The sequence below is a fragment of the Ceratina calcarata genome, unplaced genomic scaffold, assembly GCF_001652005.2.
Source record: "Ceratina calcarata isolate Rehan_Ccalc_2016 unplaced genomic scaffold, ASM165200v1 scaffold90, whole genome shotgun sequence".
Taxonomy (NCBI): domain Eukaryota; kingdom Metazoa; phylum Arthropoda; class Insecta; order Hymenoptera; family Apidae; genus Ceratina; species Ceratina calcarata.
The window spans coordinates 645,109-668,873 of NW_017180369.1; the positions used below are offsets into that span (position 1 = coordinate 645,109).

Here is a 23,765-nt window from a genome sequence, read left to right on the forward strand (position 1 = left end):
ATTCAATACCTTCCATAATGATCACACAAATGGTAACTCACTACCACCGTTGCCATAAAGAGTCCCTCGCGAGGCATTTCTCCTCTTTTACTATCGTTACTTCGCTCTCCACTATTCTTCTTTTGGGCCTTAGTGAAGCTCTTTCATACTCTCCATAATGACCCCATAAATGGTAACTCCCCACCACCGTTGTCGTAGAGTTCCTCGCGAGGGATTTCTCCTCTTTGACTATCGTTACTTCGTTCTTCCTACTACTAAACTACTACTATTTCTTTTTTGGGCCTTATTGATATATAAAGTGGCTCCACAAATAATTCTATACTACTTTGCTTAAAATTGGGCAAATCTCTCAATAATGATAACGCTGAACTCCTTTTTCTTGTATATTTTTGAACCATTCAATCTTGCTTTATAAATGCATGGAATTTGGTTTTTAACGTTCTCTTGTTTTCCTTTAGGTTTCCCTCTAGCTTATCTTCAATCTCTTCTCTTCGTTACATGATTTCTTATTTTATACAACGAACGTATTATACATTTTGAGAGCCCACGAGGTCCACCAGCCTAGCCACTATTTATTCCGGATCTCCTGATGCGGTTTTCTCTTTATGATTTGATGTCTCGCTTATTATTATTATGGCTAGAGATATTTAACACAGTATATCGCGGAGATACACTCCACCTTCCATCCTCCCCTCTCTAAACTTATATTCGATATATTCTCTAATTTATCTCGGCTAATGTTAGCTTCTTCTTATACATTTAGTTCTTGGTATGTATATATATTATACATGTTTCTGGTTTCGTACGAGTGTTTCCTGTGTATACATATGCGTATAGATGCATGTATACACGCACGTATATACAGGCTGTTTCAATATTGATGGTACAACCGTCGAAGAACCAGACTTTACATAAAGGAATAAATCGAAAATATGGAATAAATCATTCTTCATTTGAGATTCATTGTTTTTAATAAATTTCGAATTTCCTTTGGTTTAAACCGAAGACTCAAAATGAAACAAAATTTATTTCATGCTTTCGACTTATTTTCTCATGTATAATCATGGTTCCTCTACGGTTGTACTATTAATACTGCGACAGCCTGATTATACATGCACTTATTGTGGTACTTTGTAGTCTTTTCGTAATATATTTATATATATATATATATATATATGTATATATATATATTCGTGGCATTGCAGACAAAATTAAGGAGCTTGTAATGCATTCATTATACATACGTACAAATGGGCACAAAAGTGAACATTTTAATCGATATCGATTAATAATTATTATAGTCTGCGCGAGGATGATGGAACTTACGCTTGTTTACGAAGCACACTATAAAACACCAATTAGTTTTATTGAGCGTTACAAATACACCGTCTTTTAAAAACGCGTTGAATATCAACAATTGTTACATTAATTTTTTGATCTTTGGTGTATCGACATCCTTTATTACAATACATACATACTATATACACGTGTGTACAAATATATATATATATGTATGTATATGCAATTATTGTATGGCAGACAAACTTTTCTCGAAGCTCCTTAATTGTGTGAACATGCGGAAATATTTCACTTATTTTTAAAATAATCATATTTACACGCAAAGCTTATTTCGTTCATAATCTATACAATCATATAAATGTAATATTCACTGATAAAATTTTAACATAGTAATCCCTAGTTTTTATTCGCCTAACTTTCAAAGAGAAATATGTTACATCGAAATTACAGGTTTATATTCCATTCCTCCCGCTCGGCTCTAAATTGTATCATTAAATTACCGCATACTTTACAATATACATTGTTCCGTTACGATACACAGGACTAAATCAAGTTAAAAAGCATACTACTATTTACAATATAGATGTTCAAAGATATATTGAAATGGACTTCGTTAAACAAGCAATGATCTAGCTAAATAATTTAACTTAATATTAGAGATAGAAAAAGAATTGAACGAAATCGATCCTACGCCTGAAACGCGATTCCATTTCGGTAGATGTAAATCTGTTAAAAATTCTTCCTATATGTTTAAAACATCATCGAATCTAGTACGTAACGTTCGTATGAGACAGAAATATTCGCTTCAAATATAGACCACTCGATAGCCATCAAAGCTTTAGTTAAAGGGTATATGAAGAAAATATTTTTTTTATTCGAGGTATCGTCGAGACCAAGACGGACAGATATTTTCTTTACAGAAGAGAACCATTCGTTTCACAAAAACTGGACGACGCTAAAGCTAATTGGAATTTATTCAGTCGTGAAACAGTAATATGCTACAATTCGAACTGAGATTTCTATCATACAGACTAACAATATTTTCTTCATGTCCGACTTCGTACCTGTGACCGTGCACTTTCACCTAAAGCAAATATAACGGAACGTACTTACATAAAATTACGGAAAGCATAAACGTATATTGCTTATATGTGACATTTTAAATGCAGATTTCCTTCTCTCTCTCTCCCATTCTACACACGCATACACATATAAAAGAATGCTTTGATGACTATCACATGTCGACGACTCCTTGAATTCACCTCTCAACTGTATAATTTACATTTATACAATATAAAACTAGATTATCTGTTCACAAAAACAATTATCCATATACATCACACACATACATATATAGTAATTGTATATACGTATGCGTACACTGTTTTTATATATCCTTAAATGATCCGAAAAAGAGGGTGCTGGTAATATTCTCGGTGCCCGATCACGAAAAATAATTATTAATAGTATATATGACGATGTTGCACAATTTCAATTATCACTAATTTCAATAAAAATTTAAACAGTTCCTATATGTACAACGAGGAGTGCCTTTTACGCATCTTTACAAGAAGTTATTTACAAAATATATTCATTTATATATTACCCATCAAATTAACATTGTATTAACCGCTTTTTTTTCCTATTATAATTATTCTTATCATCTTTATATATTTATGCACGATCTATCCCAATGTTCTGTCTATGTTTTATAAATAAAATAAATCCTTTTCAATAACTCTATACCTCTGCCTCTCCTCCGCGATATTGTAACTCAAGACGAACTTCCCGTTGAAAGACCATGTTCACTGAGAAAATTCAGACGCGATTCAGAAAGAAAAAATATACATCGTTTTCCTAACGCGTCGTTAGTTCAATTCATAAAATCATAAGCTATATAAATCACACGTGTATAAAGATCGATATATGATTATCGTCGAATAAATTTACAGAGAGGAGTACGATTGTCCTATGAACGATTTATAGAAATCTTGATCAAGGCAAATTCAAACAAGTAAGGAGAAATCTTCGATCACGTTCAATTTACGGCGAAGTTATTGTGTCCGCGTGTGTTAAACGTATTTATAATGACGTACAAAATAAATACGGGATACTACGAGAGTCCTGAACATTTTGTCTGTCAGCGAAGTCGTCCGAAGAGCAGCGACTCGTGCCCCACCAGTCAATGAAATTTGTTCTCGGTAAACGTAGTAAACATTTACGCATGGCAGTACAGTCAGATTTTAATGCACTAAGAATTTCGACTTTCTTTCGCCAATGTCAGCTCGCATAGGTAACGAATAATGATGTTCTGAAAACGTGAAATCGGCTGTCTCGGAATTGTCCCTAACGATTTTTGATTTTTATATATATGGAACAATCAGTTTATTGCAATCAGCGTCCAATAGAACGATACTGTTCCGACCTAGAAAATGTTTGACCGTGTAAAATTTTGTACATGTCGACGACTCAACATAATTCATTTTCCTTTCGTATAAATTTACTATAAAACAACGTCCGTTCAGAGTTTTCGCGTTCGTTCAATTGAATTACAGGGTCGTGTGAAAGCGTGGCAAAAGAAAGTTACACGTTTGACTCGGCAGTTTTTCATCAGTTCAGTTACTTAGATTAAAGTATGATGCGTTGAGCAGATTATTCTGAGTAACCAAACTTGGCTGTTTAGGAGTAACGTGTAATTGAGAATGCCTAGACGGTAACAAGATGAAAAATTCATAATAACGGCAATAATAATAATTATAATAATAAAAATAATAATAATAATAATAATAATAATACATTTTAGTCATTTCTGACGTGCATTTTAAACATTTAATAACACAACAACGAAATTAGCATTCTAATACCTATAAATTTATCCGGAACAATCACGTTACTTCATTTTACGAAACGTTAAATTCTTTTATAGATCCAACTTAATGAGCGCGCATACTCCATTGCAACGAAAAAGAAAGAATCGAAATTAATAAAATACCATCCAGCTGTTCGTACACGATACTCCTGTTATACAGACAGCAGCATTGTGCGGTATCGACGCATGCAGTTTCACCAGGTGGGGTCCAGCCACACGGCGATCACATAACCATTTATAACGAATACACGATCAGTCGGATAGGCCTTGACGAGCGACGGTAGCTAATCACTGTCAAGGTCGCTTCCCGAAGGTCATTTGTTTTCTCGAGATATTCGTCTCCGTTTCGCCTGTTCCGCCGTCTCAGCCGTTACTAAAACAATGTTCCCACTGTACGAGGTGTCTTCAATTAAAACGGCACGTGAAACGTATTTAGAACACAATAACGATCAACGACAGAGCCCGCTTAATAACTCTCATGATACACTATTTACGGCCCGCGAGCATATTACGAATAATCGAGCGACACAACGACGCGTTATTAAGCAAAATCTGCAGTTATTAAGTGAACTCGCGTGTACGGACTGTGTTTACGTAAGTGTAAAAATTTTACGTACCGGCACCACTTCGAGTTTTCCGTCTCGTGACGTCTTCCGTCGATCTAGACGCGCCCCTCGTATTGCTCGCTGGTGTGGCCAACGGCGAAGCCGTGTTCTGGCGAACCGATCTTCTCGTCGTCACTTCCCCTAACGACTCGTTAGAAGACACAGAGGTGCCACGTAGTCTTTCCTTTCCGGCGGCTACTACCGCGGCCGTGCCCGGTTGTTTGGTCGTTAATAAACGGCTCTCTCTTTGCACTCTATTACTGGCATTGAAATTTGATATATTACTGGAATTAATTTGACTGCCAGAAACAGTTGTGCTTGTATTCGTTCTAGAATAACAAAAATTCATTTACGTAGCTGGCCTCTCAAATCTCTGACATATTCAGTTTTATTCACTGCTGCTAAAAGAATGCTGAACCGTGGTTGCTTACTTTTGATCTTTCGACTTTGGTGACGCACCGGACGTTTCGTCTGATAATCGCATTCTCGCTTTTCCCACGGATTCAATCAACGGCTCATCATCAGACGAATCTACTTCTACGACAATGGGACCTGAAACATGCACAAATGTCCGGGTCCAACTTTCAATCGACGTTCACAAATAATCGTACAAATTATTGTGGAAATGACCGAGATTGAGAGATGACATTTCAACAGACGGGAACACGTAAACGAGAATTATTGAGCAAAGTTGCCAATTTCATTACCCTGTTTTTGGCAGTCTATCGTTCGACGGTAGTAAAGAAATAAAATCTGCCTCTAATAAACATTGCCTACGCTACATACGTGTAATTTATCAAAATAGGAGAAGCAAACGTGTCGAACAAAACGAACGCATCCGAGCAGGAATAGAAGTTAGATTCAACACTTTTTTTTTACCTTTCTTAGCCTTGGTCAATATGTTGAATCCTTTCTTCGACTGTTCTTCCTTGAGAGGTACTTGTTTCTTTAAAGCAGCTTCGTCCACTCCCATACAAGCCTTGATAAGTTCTGCGGCGTTCTCGGAGCATTTCCGTTTGCCCGGTCTTGGTTGCGGATCGTCGGCGGTGCTGGACGCTACAGAACTTTCACTTTCCTGTCGTTTCCTTTTCCCCACTTTTATTGTCGTATTAGGAGACAACTTGGACACTCCTAATTTAGGGCTTGCTTTAGCGTACGGCGATATGCTGCGTCTCTCCTCTAATTTATTAGGACCATGAGGACTGCTCTTCGGTGTCTTTACGATGTCCGGACTGTTCAATTTCTGCGATCTGGTTCTCAACGATCTCTTCTCGTTAGTATCATTTGGTATCTCTATCAGTAGCTGTTCCAGCAATGACTTCGGCGGTCTCTTCACGTAGTCGTCCGCGTTATTAGAGTTCAATCTTTCCACGTATTGCGTCTCATCGTTGTCCTCTATACATATGATGTCCTGCCGCCCTTCCAACTCCTGTTTTCTCCTACGCTTCCTCTTGACATGATCGACGTCGCTGGAGTCCACCTCTGGATTTTGCGCCGCCGGGCTCGGCGTCTCTTCCCTCTGTAAAACTACCGGGTTCGAGTAGGTGTACAAGGGTGGCGTGATTCTAATCGGCTGAGGATCTCCACCGAGGGGCGACTGAATGCCTATGTTTATATCGCTGGAATCGTTCACGATTTTCTTAACCAGATCGTCGGTGATTTTCTGAAGGTTCATCGGAGGCTCTCTAACGGAGGATATCTGTTGATGGGTTTGTACATTAGATTTTTGGTTTTGATCAGAACATTGTTCCAACTTGACAGACGTCACGTTTTTCATACCGTCCGATCGTTCGTTCTGCTGCCTCGTGTCTACCTTCTCATTATTCGCGTTAGACTCTACTTTGATTTCCGGACTAAAACTTTTACTATTGGGACACGGGCTGTCGTCCGCCGCCGCATCAGCCTCGTTGACGACCGCGTTATCATCAGCCTTCTCCGTCTTCACTTTATTATAAGCAACATGATTTTGTATTACAGGCACACCATTGTTATTCTGTCCATGAGGTTCGTCGTTTAATCTAATTGCACTATTACCATCTATGACTGTTTTTACATTGTCCTCGGATGCACTCTCTGGGACTCTCGGCGGCTCGTGTTTCACACTCGCCGCCTTACCCTGATCGTGCTGACTGACAGACGTTTCTAACTTAACGCTACAATTGTCTTTCTCGGAGAAGTCACTCGCTTGCTGCTGCTGCTGCTGTTGCTGCTGCTGTGCGCATTGTAATAAATTATCACTGTCCGCGGTGCCGGCTATGGAAGTAGTCACAACGGTCACTGATCCCGACACTAAAGGATTCGACGCACTTTTATCGTTCTCGGTCGCGTCTAAATCAGCGATCGACTCACTGTGACCACCGGTCCTCGGGATCGTCGAGGCAGAGCCGATCTCGCTCGACGTATCCTTCGCGTTGTGCTCGCTAGAGTTTGACATATTACGATTCAAATGATTTTCAATATAATTCGCTACAGACACAGGACTCAACCTTTGCTGGCCACTGGACTTGAGAAGTTCCGAATGAGAATTTGAACACATATCACTACTACTAGTTGAGGAAGGCACGTTCTTATTGGTGATTGGCAGGGAAGGAGATTCCCCTTGGACAGCGGTCTTCGGGCCGCTGCTCTGCGTTACCGTTTCAGTCACTGGCCTGTGCAAAGGAGACTCCCCTTGGTTCGGTGATTTCTCCGACAAAGCGTCCATCGATTCGATCCCGGAATCCTCGCCGCCTCCGCCGCTGCTGACCCTCTCCGCGCTCGCGTCGACCCCGATGGCGATCGGGACCGTGGTCTCGAGCACCTTCTGCTTCACCTTCGCCTCCGTCATGTTGATCTCGCCGACAGGCAAAATCGGCTTGCCGGATGGTACGTCGACGCTCTGGGATCTGGGAACTTGGTCCACCGAGTTTCCTATCGTTGAACTCTGCGTAGTTTTCAATAAACTAATTTTCTGCGCACTGTCCACTTTGTTCTCCGCCGTCACCGCCGGCCGGTCGGACTGCTTCACGTGGTTCTGAACCACCTTTTTATGAGCAAAATGCTCTTGCACTTTGTGTCTGTTAATAGCAGCGACGGCGTCGTTTTTCGTGACCGCGTGGTTCTTTATTTTCTGATTAATGGCCTGACCTTTCGACACGATGCTAGAATTCGTCTTACAATTATCAGTTTCCGTTTTACCCTTCCCAGCAATGATCCTGTTCAAAGGCGATTGCGCAGTTTTCACAGTAATCTCCACGTGACCGGGTTCGCTGGCCTCGACGTTGCCTGCCAGACTCGAATCCTTCTGTGCAGGTATGGTCGATGATACCAATCCGGTGCCTTCGTTCTCGAAAGACGAGTTACTGGTAGATTTTGCGTTCGTAGTAGTACCGCTTATATTTGTGTTTGGGACTGCACTGGCGGAAGAACGTTCGGTGACGATCTGCTGATTATTAAAATGTGTCGTCTCTGCATCTTGAGATTCTGGAACGTATTTGAAAAATTTAGTTTATCATTGAAAGACGAAGAGCAGAATAAAATCATCGTATCATATTTACCTCCTAAATGCAGATCTTTCTCGTCCATTAAACTTAATCTCCTCCTCTTCTCCTGGCTAATTAAATCCTTCTTAACGCCGTTCACTTCGGTCAATCGCGAAGCAACCGCGTTCAAGGTACTATTCTTTTCCATGACAGACCGCGTGATCTCGCTGTCACTGGTCCTCCTGATCTCTCCTACCTTCTTGACAGCGTTAAAGTCGTTCCCAGTTAAATGTGCGTCGGCTTTTCTCACGGGTTGGCTCGTGTCACCCTTGTAATTAAGTTTCCTCCACTTTGTCTGGTTGTCCACCATCCTACCACCTGACAACAAATTTTGTTCGCGATGTAAACCGTCTCCGGATTCGGATTTCTTTTTAGAATCTCTTCTTTTGGTTTTACCTGCGAAACAGCGAAGCACCGTAATAATAAAGATCGATCTATGTAACAATTGAAATAATAAAGTTTTATGCGTACCTCCTCCTATTTTATGTTCCTGCATATGATTTTGAACGTCAATCTCAACTTGATTCTTTGTCAACGTCTGCTGCACGTTCAACGGTTGACTCAATACAGTGGTCTTGTGTTTCGAAGGAGAAGGTATCCTACTGTTCAACGGTATATCGTCGACGTCGCCCGTTTTACTCGAGCTCGGTTTAGTAATGCTACTCTGTACGCGCATCACGTCCATGGGTAATTCTTGTTTTAAGGCATTAGACTTCGACACGACCGCTTGAAATATATTGTTCATTTTGCTGATAGAATTGGTGCTGTTGATCATCGTGGAATTGGACAGAGGTAATTTTGACGCGGTCGACGCACCGATTATCATACTCAGAGACGACTTCTTCTGCAACAACTTGTTCCCGTCTATGCAGTCCTTCATTTTTTTCAACTTCCCCCGCCTCTTTATATTGCTCGGATCAGACTCGCCGTCTTTCAACGACTTTTTTTCCTTCTTTCTGATTTGTACTACCGAAGCGTTACGTCCTCTTAAGGAAATATGTAAGGGAGGCACTCTTGGCTCGTCACCGGTTCCCGAATTCGGGATGCCGGTGGTGAACATTTTATTCACCGACTTATCGGCTTTTCTCATCGGCGGGGTATTCACGAACGAGACGTCGACTTTGTAAGCAGGCGTGACAGGCTCGGACTTCTCTAATTTTAGCCTGAGCTTGATCTTCTCCCCGGGCATCGGACTCTGCGCTGTCTCGCGGTTAGATTTTATCCTACTGTGTTTTAAACTTCCTTCGCTCGCGGTAGACTTCACGGTAGTCTCGGAGTCCGATTGATCCGTGTTCGTCGTCGTGTCGTTCCTCCTCGAGAAATTGCTGTCCGCGTCGTCGTCGGAGAACATCGAGTTCGATCGGTCGTTCGACGGCGACGGAAAGGGAAAGAAGTCGTCCTGGTTGTCCACCGCGCTTTCCGGCTCCGATTCCGAGCTCTCGCTAGGCATCGGTTCCAAATGGCCGGTCAAAGGGTTGATGAGAAACTGTCGTATTTTACCGGTCGACGTGTATTCCGGTTCGGGCGACTCTTCCTTAGGCTTAGGAGATTCGGGAGCTACGAGCTTGGTGGCGGGCGAGGAGACGTTATTGTTCGAAACGTGATTAGCGTGAGATCCGCATTGAGAAAAGGCACCTGGAACCTGATTCGCGGTTGGTAAACGAGTAGTATTAACTTGAGCACCTTGTGGAATAGTATTATTTTGTGCGTTCCACGTGGTCCCGTTAGCGTTGCTAGTCGTCGCTTGATAATTTCTGCTCAAAATGTTCTGGCTCTGCCCGTACCGAAAATCGGTCGTAGCGTTCGTATTAACGTTCAGATTCTTAAGCTGATTGTGATGTAACTGTTGCTGCACGTTCATCGCTTGGTTCTGCTGTCCCAAATGGGACTGTGCCGGAACCGGTTGTCGCGGGTAAGGAGGTGGAGTCTGCTGACGTTGACTGTTTAAGTAACTTAGCCGTTGCTGCGGCACGCTCATGCCTTGCGTCGCGTGTTGCATCAATTGTTGCTGCGGTTGCTGTAAAAGCGACTGACCGGACACCGGCGCTGATTGCAAAGACGTGTTCACGCTCTGTGACTGCTGCTGAGTAGAGATCTGTTGCGTGAGCATGTGCTGAGCGTTCATATTTGCTTGCGTCAAAACCTGATGCTGCTGCTGTTGCTGCTGCAGCAGTAACTGTCGCTGTTGCAAGGGAGTGCGTACTTGCTGTCCGTTCACCGGATGCCTGATCGGCACTTGGCCCTGCAGTTGTACTTGAGAAGGCCTGTAAGCCAGTTCCTGTCTGATGGGAAATTTCTGTTGGATTTGTACTTGAGCATGCAACGACGTCGCCGGTTGTTGGACTTGTCCACCGGCAGGGGATTGATGCGCCGGCTGCTGCGCGATACTCTGCGCGGGGCTGCCGGCGATCACGTTGACCGGGTGCGATTGAGGGATGGTCGAAGGCTGATTAGCGTTGACGGTCGCAAATGCAGAAGCAGTAGATTGAGATAAATCAGGAATGACCGTCGCCCCGCCGATAAGATCCTCTGCTCGAAGGGAATCCAAATTCGGCGGCGACTCGCTGGGTGACGATAAATCTTTTCTCCGCACCGTTGGTTTCTTGGTCGGTCGCATACGATTGGTAAGCCCGGAACTATCGACAACAGCTGGTGGTAACATTTTCTGACCGGGTACCACGTTGTTAGGGTGCGCGCCGGCGTCGTTCTGCAGAAGGTTCACGAGGAGCGGGCTGGACAAAGCGACTTGAGTCCCGTTACCGTTCGAATTCCCTGCCAGATTATTATTGTTGTTTGGTGACAGACTAGACGTTGCAGTGATCGAAGACTTGTACTGGTTCGTTAGCTGACCGAGCGACACGACCGACTGGGTGGTGGTGTGGCCAGCGGTTAACGCTGCTGTCACAGTCGACAGACTCTCTTGAGTGGGATAAGGCGGGGGTGGCTGAACGTGATGTTTGAACTGCATCGCATTTTTAATCGTCGTCGCTTGCGATTCCCGATTGTGCATCGCTTGAGCGGCGTGCGTCATACTGGCGAACGGGAATGGACCATTATAACTGTTCCTCGGCGAAGCACTGGGATTCGTCGCTGTTTGACTTCCAGAGGCACCGACGCTGCCGCTGCCCGACGTCGACTGTACGGATTTCGCGAGAAACGGCGGGATGCGATCACAGTCGGTCGGCGCGACTACGTTCGGAGATCGAAATTGTGGTGCTTTTTCCGACGATGTTCCTAAACAGATAATTAGAACATGTATGCACCGTACGGTAGGAAGAAGAGGCTATTAACTCATCCCACGAGCGAAGTCTTACCGGCTGCAATTATTTGAACCACATTGCGTAACGTTGAAGAGATGCTAGACGTATTATTACTTGGACCAGGTAAAGCTGTCGATGGTTCATTGTCTGTGTTGGTCGTATTGCTACCGGATTCATTCTGAGATTTGGCACCGCTCTCTTGCGACGGTCCTGAACGTAACACGATTTCTTGTGCCTCTCCACTGAAGCGGTTGGCTATCCTCAACGATATCACCTACGATGATCAACGACATTTAGTATTCTCTTCGACTTCGAGCTCCTACCACTACCTCGGTATCAAGAAACGTATATGTTACCTGATCTCCCTCGACCTGTACTGAAAGAATTCCAAGTTGCGTAAGTGTTGGAGAGCCCTGAGCTGCTAATTCTCGAAGACGTAATGCAGCTTCTCTGGGTATCGAAAATGTGACTCTGACAGAGTTCCATGGCTCTACCTTATTTACTCTTAAACCATCTCCTTTATCTAGAAATAATAAACGTCGTACATAAAATATACTTTTCAACGTGTTCGACGTTGATATCTTCCAATTGGGAAATTTTGATTTCATGCTACGTAGGAGAAATTACCTTTGCAAAGCAAAGATTTAAGACGATCGAGAATAATCTTAAATTTGTGTGGAAACTCTGGATCGTCTAGGTTACCTTCACACGTTACGACCGTTTGAATCAGATCACCATCACTATCAGCCGCCATGACTACAATAGACAACAAATTAGAACTCTACTTAGAATTCAAATACATCGTTCGAAGCGTCATGCTGCTATAATATCGCTCGGACGTTAAGATTAAATCGAATCGTGTAAATATCATGAAAATCTTTTACAATATAAAGGTGCAACTTACCAACTACAAATCACATAACTACCCAGAGAGGTCACAAACGCCTCAGGGTATCACTACAATATAGTGGTGATAAGATGTTTGACTGTCGGTTTTGAACCGACGGACTCCAAACCACTCCAGCACTAATAAATATGGTTATTGTTTCTATGGGACAGAATCATACAATTTCATTATACAAAATTATCTGTTAATTAATCTATCGAATTTCTTGCAATGCGGTCGATTAATTAAGAAATTAGAAATATGAACAAATTCGATTTTGACATAACATAAAGGATTATCAGTTTTCGCCGGTCATCGATATAACATATAAATAATAATCTTTGAATACATTTACAAGACGAAGTATTTGTAAGAAACTTCTAATTCGTAACAAATCATATTCAGTGAGGATTTTCTTATAAAATTTGATAAACATCACCGGGTCTCTATGTACATCAAAATAACATTTTTTAATGATTTGTTATCACATAAAAGCTTCGTATTAAACAACATAATATACGGATGTGTGTAGGATGTAGTTTAGGAAAGGATTATTTGCATATTTATTACATAACACGATATACTTGAGATCATAATAATTAAAAAAAATTGTGGCCACGTCTCAACTAAATTCGTGCAGTGTAAATACAATAATAACAACGACGTACGAACCATGAATGTAAAAAAAAAACAGCAAATTAAGTACAATTTACATAAATTAATTATAATGGTACATGTTCAATATATTATTTTAGCATATCGATAGATCTTGAAAACGGGCACGTCTGTAAAACATTTATAACATAAAAACGACTGTAGTAACGTTAAACCATAAAAAATTATACATATATTAGGATTGAAAAATATTTGAAAATTAAGAAAGTCAATGATATTTAATGAAACGTAGGGAGGAATGGGAAAGGAGGATCGAGAAGGAATGGTAGAAACGTTAAATAGGTGTATGAAATTGACAAGTGTTTTCGAAACAAAACATAAATGAAAACATAGTGCATAAACAAAAAGTGAGGCCAATGAGCATTACTAGGTTATAATTTTTGCCGAATTATACCGATTAATGAAAAATAATGTACGTTCGATCTCGATTACGTTTACGATATTTACCGAGTCGACGAACGTGTACGGGGTGAACGAATTTGGACCGAGTCTTACCGTTCGCGGACTGCAATTAAAATCTTTTGGGCCATAAGACAGGGGCACAACTTCTATGTCGAAGAAAATAGGTTATAGAATATTTTTTTCAACCAGACATAAAACGTGAAGAGTCGCGGCGGTCGGTATTCGGTGTTCTGACGACGGGATAGCTGGTTCCGACGGTTTCCATAATGATTTTCGTTAAAATAAGGGATCCAGAGCACTAGATATCGGGGGGCCACCATTTTGTCCGTCGGGGGAGGTGTACGTGAAGTGGGCTCAAGCATGCTCAAGATAGACCGTCAAAAGTCTGTACATTTTTATTTAGCGGGTTCCCCGTGCGCTCCCCTAATCACGTATGCTTACCAAAACAAAGTTAGAATTCGACAACCTACAGCATGGTACCCGACGAGCCTCACTTCAGTCTTTGCACAGAACGATTTCATACCGTATGAACACAAGAAAATTTTAACGTTACCCCATTTCTTTTCAACTTCGTGCGGGATTTCTCGCGTTCGAATTGCACGGAGCCACACCACAGGAGCACTAATTCTTGTCGAAAACACGCCCCGCGGGTCTTACTTCACTTTCTGCACAGAGCGCGCGGTAGGAATCACGAAAAAACTCGACATAATCGGTAATATAAAGGGACAAGTCATAAAACGCCATGAACAATAACAAGGAGCCGCCATTTGCAATGCGAACAACTGACATGCGCAAATCAATCTCGCGGAGCACACTGGGTATTCGACCGGAGCCATCTTAACAATCGTACATTCTCTAACCTCGTTCGTTCGTTTTGCATTCGTTCTTAACATTTATTAGCCCATTTATGAATCCCATCCTCCGTTTCAATAAATAGTTTTAGAAATCTAACATATAACTTGACGCGTCTCATTCATCGCTCGATGTTACACAACATCTAAACGAAGACAGGGTTATTGGGTCGGGAGTTCGCTTTTTGATTTGTTCGCGAATGATTTCTTTGATTAAATACAACAGGAATATATTTTAATATCAATCAAATCATCCTCTTAGATTTTCATCTATAAGTTAAATTATAAGAACTTTATTTACATATTTGAGGTACCTTCTATAATACATATTTATTTAGTAAACATGTACATAATTCCTTAAACAGAATGATCGTAATACCACTATTTCATTTGGAGTGTAATGATAATTAGCCTTTATATGAATCCATGAGTCCAGCTTCATTCATCTTTTTCAATGACGCTTCTGCATCATAAGTCCTAAAATAATTAACGATATCCTTGTATTAAAAGTAAACGTAATTGATTCTGCTTTCTATGGAACTTCAATTACTTGTAGAATTCTTCAAACTTCCTTTCATACACATCAGAAACCAAAAGCTTGAAGGCTAAACCACCAAGTGCGCTAACAGTTAACATTATTCCCATATTCTTCCTGACTCTCGAGAGATGAAGATCACGAAGCTGAGGTTTTGCCAATCTTTTCTCTCCCATCTGAAATATTGTACATTGATACATAAAAGCATCGTCTCTTTAATATCTTGATTCAAATGAAAAGTTCTTTTCGGAGATTATATAACGTTTGATAATGATTTTTTATCGATATGATGTTTATTTTACTCATAGGGATGGTAAAACGTTATTAAAACGAGGATTGTTGACGTACTTTTATTGAAATAATTCGGTATCCTTCGTTCTATTTCGAACTAATCTCGCACTGAACTAACGTCGATAACACATCAGTTTAGAACCTGCTGGAAACCATTCGCAAACTGAGAACCTATGTGCGAGTACATCATAGACGTCTCGTATGATCAATTTTCGTATGCACACGTTCACAAACCATTTGTCGAAATAAAAAGAATGAAAGCAATATGCTTGAAAAATCCTGAATTACTGCTTGCAATAATAGACAAATATGTACAATAAAATGATTAATAACAAGGATTCCTAAGCTCGACGATAACGTTGAAGCTGAGACAGAAATGGGAAGGGAATTCCAGCAACTATATCAAACTCAGTCTATGCTTATACTATTATTATCAGTGATGAATTCTTCCATCGAAGGAATACTAACAATAAGTAGAAACGTTAATTTGCAAGTATACTGAGAAAGATATAATTAAAAAGCTGTACGTATAATTGGGTGACGCGTTGTTCTCGAACAGCTACCGCGACATGCTAAAGAAGATAGTCGTAGTAACTGGTATTTTGTCTGATGTCAATATTTATTAAAAATGCAGTGATACTGACAGCTGAGGAAGAGCCGAGTTGTTGCGTAGGTAGCTAACTACACTTGGACTCTCTTCTCGTTATAAGTACGTCTGTATCAATAAAAAGCAAAAGTGTCAACGGTGCATCGTGCAGTTCACTCGTAAGTCCGAATTACGCACAACTAGCTTAATAGTCTCCTTAAACCTCCCATTATGTTATACTTAGGTTTAGAAGAGATGTTGATTAATATTATACATGGATTAATTTTGGCGGTAGGTAATAATACGTAACTCTTTTATCGTTTCGTTTGTGACTCTTAATTCGTTATTTGCATCGCAGAGGTTTTTCGTTCGCGTCGTTAATCTTGAAATAGCTTTCCTTTTTTTCCCGATTTTACATATACGAATCGTACTTCATTGTATATGATCTGCGTAAAATGTGTGTTGTTGTGTTATATCTTATCTAGTTATTAATACTCATAGATTTCCTTTGTCTTCTTACACATGTTTATCTACCATGTATTACATTATCTGAAGGAATGTCAATGTATTAATGTATTCAATAGGTTCCATTTATGACTGTGTAAAACCAGTCGGTCTCATATATAACGAACATGGAACGAATGATCGCGTTGAGTACCCAAAATCCACTGACTTTACTAGTAAAGTTTGGAATGATGGCTTGGAACGGCACCTGCGGCAATGAGAATTGTTCCGGACACGGTGAATGCCACAATGGTACTTGCTTGTGCGAGGTACTGTTCGCGAAAATTTATAATAGTCGAGTAGATTTTCATGCTTCTGGAGAGTGACTTTGTTTCTCCTGTAGATTCAGTTCGACGGATTGGAATGTCACGTTCCAAATACGAGCTACTACATTGCATTTGCGACTATATTCTTCATGCTGGCATTCGTCTGCCTGATACAGCTTATCATGTGTATCGTAGCCGAATGGCAAAAGATGAAAGCACCGACTTTTCTCAGAGCTTGTCGTGTTACAACGCAGAAAGTACTGTACTTCATAGTCTTTCTCGCGTCCCTGATAAGGGGAGCGTATTTCACATCTCCGGTAAATACTTAAATAGAAGTATCTTAGATACGAAGGTTTGTTTACACACTAACGAGATATCAATCGCATTGTTTGATAGACTGCTTTTAAGGAAGGATGGTCCAGAAGCTTGTTATCTGCATATTATCCGCTTGTGTTAAGTGGATCTTCGTTGATCGTTTGTTTCTGGGCCGAGGTGTTTCACTTGAGGGATGTATCGTGGGACAAGCCACAGTTTCTTTCAAAATCGTTCGTGGGATTTTTCATCTTCAACGTATTAATATATTCTCTGCTGGTGGCGGAATTTATTACTGCTCAGATATATTCACAGGAACATCAGGTAATCAGACTTTTATTTGCGATATCAGAAACGATAGCTTCGAACGTCTACACTACAAGATACTTTTTACAGAGTTTTTACACTCATGTATTCAACGGCTGTTACGCAGTTCTCTTGTTCATAGTCGTAATATTCTTCTTGATTTACGGAGTGGAAGTATATTTCAAAGTAAGTTACTTTAAAAGCAAGCTGTCGATACGGGGTATTATGGGAAACGGAAATTCTTTCTAGATTCGAGGTGGCTTCTTGAACGATTATGAAAACAGCACGATTCTGAATAAGCGTACGGTTATCGATCCGAAAATTAACGGCGAGGAACAAGTGACTGCGAAGTTATTCGATCCTGTCCCGTGTTCGTCGTTGTCTCAAGTGCAGGAGCAAATAAATATCTCTCAGCTGCATCAGTCTCGTGTAGGATTACTGTCGCAGGCCCTTATGCTGTTCATCATTGGCGGATTTCTGTGTAGCGAAACGCTCAGCGAATTTTGGAAAACGAAGTGAGTGCACAATTGACGCTTAAGTGTAGTCGATCGAATTTTAATAATCATCAATGTTTTTCTTGGTGCAGAGTTCCAATTCATAGTAGAAACTGGCATGATGTCGTTTTCCGCACTATTGAAGTCGGGGTGATATTGTGGTTCCCCTGCGTGCTGTGGAATTGTTTCAGGTTCGTATCTCGTCGATAATTTAGTAACGAGTTATTCGATTAACGTGCTAACACGGTATTGTACCATTTAGCCCGGAACAGCTGTGGATCTTGAATCCGAAGCGTCTGTTGAAGAGATTGGATCACAGCAAATACGTGAAAGAAATCGAGCTGCAGGATAAGAGCGGTGAGCAAGATGCCGCGCTCTTCTCGGACGGGGCATCGATCAACAGCAAAGATTGCTGGATTTGTTACGATAGCGAAAGACAGGACGCTGGTCCATTGATACAGCCTTGCCTCTGTAGAGGTGACGTGAGCGCTGTTCATCATAATTGTCTGCGCCGATGGTTGGTCGAGGTATAAAGCTTTGCTCTTTTCCGAAACCGTCTTATTGTTGTCGCGTTACATATGCCATGGGTGTTTCAGAGTTCGGTAAATGCTGACAGCCTCTGTTGCAAAGTATGTGGCGCGAAGTACAACGTTGAACATGCAACGAGATTGGACTGGCAGAACAGTATGACTTCGCGTCACTGTCTGCAAACTATCGCTATCGTTACAACGATGTGTGGGTCATCAGCTGCCGCCTGGACCCTTATACAAATGGTAGAAGGGCCGATCATAAGAATGCTTGCAGCTGGAACTGCGTTGCTGGTGATGTACGTCTGCATAAGGTAATTGTTCAGTTTGAAACAGGTTCCAAAGCATTTGAATTATACATGATTAATTGATGTGGGATGATCTGTTTCCAGGTTTTTAAGTTTAAACACGGTGGTTGCATATCAACGTGCCAAAATTTCATCCCTGAACATTATTAGTTCTGACAATAACGGTAATGCACATGTTTCGACTATAAGCCACACGATCTGCGTGGACTTGCCAAAATCTGAGACAGCTACCATATAAGTAAGATTTGTTTATCGAGGTTTTCGATATTTTTATTTTACATTCGAACGAAATTGAGCAGAGGGGAGAGGTCGATATATAGAGATTACATAGATATCACGATATGTAATGCACATAGAATGCACGCTTTCCTGCAGTTCGTTATGTAACGTTTGATGTTACCAGTCACTCAACGAAACGGGAAATGTGTATTGCGTAATTCATTATCGTACTAGCAATGCGATTGAAATTATTTTACGCCGATTGACTAGTCCGTTTACTAAATTGCAATAAAGTTTAAAAAATTTGGTAAAAGAATTCAGACCATTCTGACGGAGTACTTTCATTGGTTTGATCGATGTTGACAATGTGCTAGTCTTGGGAGAGTTATTTTTAAATATAGACATTGATAATTATTTTTTTATCGGAATTATCTAAAGGACAAGGTTTCGATAAAAGTGAGTTCGAAAATACGCGGAGAGGTTTATTTTTGTAGTTGTCAGTAAGCGATGATAAAATTGAAATTCGGGATGTGGGTATCTCAGAGAGAGAGAGAGAGATAAATGTTGTTAAACATTGATAGAACGTGAGAATGAACATGTAAAGAAATGTTACCAACATTGTATTACGTATCATATGTATACCTACTACATAAATAGTTTTGTATGATTTTCAAAAGCGTTCCCGTAGATACAGAAATAAGATAATACGTTTCGTTCTTAGTCGCGATATTAAATAAGTGTAATCGTTCGATTATGGGACATTATATCTCGAATAGGAAAATGATGGAATCTAGTTCTCATGGTATAACTGCATATATAAACATAATGATTTATGGAGCGACGTATATAAGCAGCGAGCAATTTAAAACAAAAAACATGTGACACACACACATTTTCGTGTAGATAAAAATAAGGAATACGTTTTTTTTCTCTGCGATGTATTACGGTAATTTTGTATTTGAAAATACTCGTATTTCCTATTGCGATTTATTATTAGTTTTGTAGATTCTGTATATAGTGTATCGTAATTAAAATAATTAAACATCTCCTAGTACCGAGAGGAAACATGTATTTCCCGTACTAATCTAACACCAACAAATATTTTTCGTTGCATCTTTTGTAGGAATACAGCTTCGATTATTTAGCAATATAAAGCTACCGTTTATATGCTGGTTTTACTAATAACTAAAGTTATACCTGTAGATTACGCGAACGTTAATAATTAAAAGTTTCTTAGACTGTCACGTTTATTTGTATTATAATAAATTGGTTAATGCAACATGTTTCTATTACAAATACGAAGTTATAATTCACCTCGAACTGAGTTTAAAACATGGGTTAAAGATTACTGAATAAAGAAGTTGAAAATAAATTAAACAAACCTATTGTACATTGTTAATTTTATTGTTATGTTTACAAAGACAACATTTAACAATGTTACATACCAAATGAAAATATTGATTATTAAAAGGCAAAGTAAATTTTTGATCGGTGAACGTGGAAGAGCAGATTCTAATGAAAGGGTGTCTGATTTCAGGAATGTTTCCGAGTACTCTTTCTACGTTACTTTCTCAAATAATTAATTAGGTACGCATAAGAAATACATGTTACCAATTAAATCGAATATTTAATAATATAATTATAGATATACAGATATAACAGAACTTAAGAATATTGTTTAATATGAACTAATAATTTCATTTCCATACCTTCTCTGACATTAAATCTGCTCTGATCTGTGCAATAATATTACTTGTTGCCACGTGTAAATGTAAATGTTCGCGTCGGGTTACTTCTTGATATCGAGGTTCTGTATATTGATGAATAAATTTTAAATGCATTCGTTCTTTTGTTCAACCTACGCTGAAACACAGAATTCGATTAAAGGATGTATTCTGACGACCGATAGACGAACGAAAGGCTTACCTGCGATGCCTGCGATTGCTTCTGAAGCAAAGTATTTCACGTCCACGTCGCTATCGGTGTTCAGTTTATCGAGCACAGGCTTCACCTGTGTCTGTACGGCAGAAGGCTCGAGATAAGGCCCAATCTTTTGGAGAGTCTTAGCAACGTTAAATCGTACATTCGCGACATTATCAGTGGCCATTCCAAGTACTGTCGGGAGCATCACCCTAGTAGTTATTTCCGGACCGCACACTTCTGCCAATACCTATAAATGGGAGAGACAAACGAATGTTAAGACCATAGAGAGCGAAGTATAAACGTGACAATGTTACGCACGTTAATACAAAATAGGCATGTCATCCTGTGAAGATAGTTTTGATCCCTCGACATTGCTAGAACCTTGGGTATTACGGTGTTCTGCGCCCAATCAGGCCCGAATTTTTCTACTAATTTCTTCAAATTTAACGTGGCTGCTTCTCTAATAGCATATACGTGATCTACCAACCAAGTCATGCATAATGAATTCAATTTCTCGTCGAAGAATTCGACTCCAAGCTGACCAGCCAACAGTGGCATGTATCTAAGAATATTATAAATTCGATGTTTCAATACTTCTTACATTATAAATATACGAAAGCTGTGAACGTAACTTACTCTATGATAGCGTATCGTACGCGCCATTTCGAGTCTTCAGCTAATTCTACGATAGCTGGTAATAACGATTGTGAAAGTTGCTGTATCCCAATCACTTCGTTGACGCATTCTAAATTACTGATAATATTTAAACGAACTTCTGAACAATCGTCTCTCAGTTGTGTTAAAAATAAAGGTAACAGATGTTCGATCGTGCTGTAAATTCGAAGGATCACTAGTTTTCAGTCAGAAGTAAATTCACGCGTTTACTTACTTGTGTTTTCCAAGTATTGGACTAAGACCCATTATGACGCTGGCTAAAGCTGATTTTACGTGTTGGTTCGGATCTGACACTAATTCCTTAACTATCGGTAATATGTTGTTCATAATAATAGATTCTTGATTGAATTTGTCGAGGTTTTGACAGAAGTCGCGGACTTTATCGGCTGCAGCAGCTCGCACTTCGGCTTCCATGTCTTTTAATAATACTTGAAACGCCGGTACGAGATCCGTTTTCGTGATCTCTGGACCTACAGCTTTCTGAAGCTGCACATAGAAATGAACATTGAACGACGGGCAACAAATTATATATCCGTCGCGAAGGTGAAGGAGCTTACATCAGTGAATTTGTCTGCTACCATGTAACGTACACGCCATGACTGGTCGCTGGCGCATTGTCTAAGCGTGGGCATAAGTAATTGTTCTACATCCTCTTGCGGCAACAGGGTCGCAATGCTGACACAAGCTTCGATGCCCAGAAGGCGTACTGAATCCTGTCATTCGACAATGCATTCCATATGAAACGTGTCATTCCAAATCTAAGTAGTGTACTAAAACAATTTCACCCGTGGCTTACCTGTTCATCCTGCGCCAGAATGACGAACATCGGAATCAAATCTGCCTTCACGTATTCGAGTTCCATCACTTTCGCGAATTCGCCTAAATGCGACGCGGCTGACCGACGAGCCATTGGGGTGTCGTCTTGGCACAAATTCCGAAAATGATTTCTCAAACATTCTGTAACGACAAGAAGTTATCGATTCACTTCGGTCCAAGATTCTTCTCCGCTATTCTCCTCGTACCTTTGACCGCTGGACCGACGCGCGGGTAACAAACGCTGAATAAACCACATGCCGATGTTCTCGATGTAAACCAATCTCCTGTCGCTAGACGAATTATCAACTGCAAGAACTGCTCTTCCAAATCTGTCGGGCTGTGTTGAGCAGCGATGGTCCTCAAAGACTCTACTGCTTTATCTCGAACCACAGTCTCTTCGACTGTCGCCAAACTTTCAAGAGGTTTCTGTCGTAAAGTACATTTTTATTAAAACAGACCATCACAATAAATTTTCCAGTTACACAAGTCACAGGCTTGTATATCAAATGAGATGTGAATTATCAAACAGTTTTTTGTTATAGTAATAATTATCCTCGATATAGAACAATGCATGCACATGATATGATATGAACTGTGATATGCTATGAGTCATGATTTCTGCCTACAATGACAAGATAAAATTCTCTTAAAAATCAAGCAGAATAATATATAAATAGTAAGTACCAGTAGACAGTGTACATATTCTGGACCTCCGACGAGAGGAGTGAACTGGCCAAGTTGTTCTGCCAATGCCAATAGAACCTCATCCTCGTCGTACATAGACTCAGTCAGAAATGGTATCAATTCGCTACGTGTTCTTTCGACGCCCAAGGCGAGGGCAATCGTCGAAAGTTTCTTTATCGAGTTTAGCCGTAACTGTAATAGAAGACAGTCCGTGATATAATTCAGTTTCCTACAATTCATTCATTGACATCCTAAACGGCTCGTCTTTCTTTCTACGCGACGTAAACGATACTTGAGTTCGAGTGTGGCGTCATAAAAGACTTGGACGAGATCGTTTCGCGAATAGTTCACGATCGCGCTTGTTATCGCAACGAGAGCGTTTAGAATCTAATGACAAGAGTGCCAAAGAATATTCTATCGAAGGTACGCTACTACTGTAGCCGCCGTTTGACACTTTCATTTTTCGAGCGACTACGAGCGATACGATCAGCCTATCGATTTATGTTCGTCGGATATAGGTTTGAAATAGTCCTCGTATTACCTGTACATCTTCGTTTTTGAGTTCGTCGATCAAAACAGCGATCGGATAAAGGCTGTCGTCCGTGGTCGAGTCGCACGCTGCCATTTTGCTGCCGATCCCCTGAACTATACCTATACAACTGTGTACGGTGTATTTTCTGTGTGCGGAGTGCGGGGTACACTTACTGATACAATGGGATGCAGTATGCACACAGTTTTACACACGGAGACGATATAAGCCAGCACGGGCTTGTGTTAGTTTCCCCTAGGAGGAGAAATAAGTTTATGCAGTGTTGGGCACCCCGTGAGATTTTTGGTAACTAGGCGTCTAAAAGACATGCGTTAATGACGTCACAGCTAAAGATGTCACGTGATCGCAATCCCGTGTATACTATTTAAGGATGTATTGGCTATACAGACAATCCCAAAAGC

At 40.5% G+C, this 23,765-nt stretch overlaps 4 protein-coding genes across 11 annotated transcripts; 1 reads left to right on the top strand and 3 right to left on the bottom strand.

Moving 5' to 3' along the window:
• Positions 1–1,854: 1,854 nt before the first annotated feature.
• LOC108631503 (uncharacterized) lies at positions 1,855–14,303 on the bottom strand. Of its 5 annotated transcripts, none has more exons than XM_026818925.1 (11): positions 14,071–14,303; positions 12,459–12,602; positions 12,182–12,310; positions 11,911–12,077; positions 11,609–11,828; positions 8,766–11,528; positions 8,310–8,690; positions 5,653–8,235; positions 5,205–5,325; positions 4,786–5,102; positions 1,855–4,541 (listed from the first exon to the last, which is right to left on the bottom strand). In XM_026818925.1, the coding sequence occupies exons 3-11, from the start codon at positions 12,306–12,308 to the stop codon at positions 4,483–4,485; spliced, it is 6,738 nt and encodes a 2,245-aa protein (XP_026674726.1). In that variant the 5' UTR covers positions 12,309–12,310; positions 12,459–12,602; positions 14,071–14,303; the 3' UTR covers positions 1,855–4,482. The 5 variants fall into 5 exon arrangements, with proteins under 5 accessions (XP_026674726.1, XP_026674728.1, XP_026674725.1 ...); XM_026818927.1 differs by having other exon boundaries at positions 4,786–5,033; positions 13,959–14,303; XM_026818924.1 differs by having other exon boundaries at positions 13,959–14,303.
• Positions 14,304–14,639: 336 nt separating this feature from the next.
• cype (cytochrome c oxidase subunit cyclope) lies at positions 14,640–15,368 on the bottom strand. The gene is made up of 3 exons (XM_018035351.2): positions 15,252–15,368; positions 14,919–15,079; positions 14,640–14,845 (listed from the first exon to the last, which is right to left on the bottom strand). Exons 2-3 carry the CDS (start codon positions 15,077–15,079, stop codon positions 14,776–14,778), a joined length of 231 nt encoding a protein of 76 aa, XP_017890840.1. The 5' UTR covers positions 15,252–15,368; the 3' UTR covers positions 14,640–14,775.
• A 240-nt stretch (positions 15,369–15,608) lies between these two features.
• LOC108631519 (uncharacterized) lies at positions 15,609–20,106 on the top strand. 3 transcript variants are annotated; one of them, XM_018035497.2, is made up of 11 exons: positions 15,609–15,959; positions 16,025–16,071; positions 16,365–16,553; positions 16,628–16,867; positions 16,947–17,186; positions 17,259–17,354; positions 17,418–17,683; positions 17,755–17,853; positions 17,925–18,189; positions 18,259–18,503; positions 18,582–18,735. In XM_018035497.2, the coding sequence occupies exons 3-11, from the start codon at positions 16,413–16,415 to the stop codon at positions 18,733–18,735; spliced, it is 1,746 nt and encodes a 581-aa protein (XP_017890986.1). In that variant the 5' UTR covers positions 15,609–15,959; positions 16,025–16,071; positions 16,365–16,412. The 3 variants fall into 3 exon arrangements, with proteins under 3 accessions (XP_017890986.1, XP_017890987.1, XP_017890988.1); XM_018035498.2 differs by lacking the exon at positions 16,025–16,071 and having other exon boundaries at positions 15,610–15,717; positions 15,829–15,959; XM_018035499.2 differs by lacking the exon at positions 16,025–16,071 and having other exon boundaries at positions 15,610–15,959; positions 18,582–20,106.
• Positions 20,100–23,582, bottom strand: Pp2A-29B (Protein phosphatase PP2A regulatory subunit A). 2 transcript variants are annotated; one of them, XM_018035496.2, is made up of 10 exons: positions 23,356–23,582; positions 22,815–23,006; positions 22,337–22,556; positions 22,111–22,271; positions 21,872–22,027; positions 21,529–21,800; positions 21,276–21,470; positions 20,958–21,201; positions 20,643–20,886; positions 20,100–20,579 (listed from the first exon to the last, which is right to left on the bottom strand). In XM_018035496.2, exons 1-10 carry the CDS (start codon positions 23,437–23,439, stop codon positions 20,575–20,577), a joined length of 1,773 nt encoding a protein of 590 aa, XP_017890985.1. In that variant the 5' UTR covers positions 23,440–23,582; the 3' UTR covers positions 20,100–20,574. The 2 variants fall into 2 exon arrangements, with proteins under 2 accessions (XP_017890985.1, XP_017890984.1); XM_018035495.2 differs by having other exon boundaries at positions 20,100–20,574; positions 23,356–23,579.
• Positions 23,583–23,765: the final 183 nt, after the last annotated feature.

What these genes read in the sequence shown, in the direction of transcription:
- LOC108631503 (XM_026818925.1), bottom strand. Translation starts at nt 12,308, where the DNA reads ATGGCGGCTGATAGTGATGGTGATCTGATTCAAACGGTCGTAACGTGT. An exon ending in TAAATCTTTGCTTTGCAAAG is followed by an intron (nt 12,078 to 12,181) that starts GTAATTTCTCCT and finishes TATTATTTCTAG; the next exon opens with ATAAAGGAGATGGTTTAAGA. An exon ending in GAAAACTCGAAGTGGTGCCG is followed by an intron (nt 4,542 to 4,785) that starts GTACGTAAAATT and finishes ACATTGTTTTAG; the next exon opens with TAACGGCTGAGACGGCGGAA.
- cype (XM_018035351.2), bottom strand. Translation starts at nt 15,079, where the DNA reads ATGGGAGAGAAAAGATTGGCAAAACCTCAGCTTCGTGATCTTCATCTC. An exon ending in AAGTTTGAAGAATTCTACAA is followed by an intron (nt 14,846 to 14,918) that starts GTAATTGAAGTT and finishes TAATTATTTTAG; the next exon opens with GACTTATGATGCAGAAGCGT.
- LOC108631519 (XM_018035497.2), top strand. Translation starts at nt 16,413, where the DNA reads ATGGAACGAATGATCGCGTTGAGTACCCAAAATCCACTGACTTTACTA. An exon ending in GTGCTGTGGAATTGTTTCAG is followed by an intron (nt 17,854 to 17,924) that starts GTTCGTATCTCG and finishes TGTACCATTTAG; the next exon opens with CCCGGAACAGCTGTGGATCT. An exon ending in TGCGCCGATGGTTGGTCGAG is followed by an intron (nt 18,190 to 18,258) that starts GTATAAAGCTTT and finishes TGGGTGTTTCAG; the next exon opens with AGTTCGGTAAATGCTGACAG.
- Pp2A-29B (XM_018035496.2), bottom strand. Translation starts at nt 23,439, where the DNA reads ATGGCAGCGTGCGACTCGACCACGGACGACAGCCTTTATCCGATCGCT. An exon ending in CCAATACTTGGAAAACACAA is followed by an intron (nt 21,471 to 21,528) that starts GTAAGTAAACGC and finishes TCGAATTTACAG; the next exon opens with CACGATCGAACATCTGTTAC. An exon ending in GTACGATACGCTATCATAGA is followed by an intron (nt 21,202 to 21,275) that starts GTAAGTTACGTT and finishes TAATATTCTTAG; the next exon opens with ATACATGCCACTGTTGGCTG.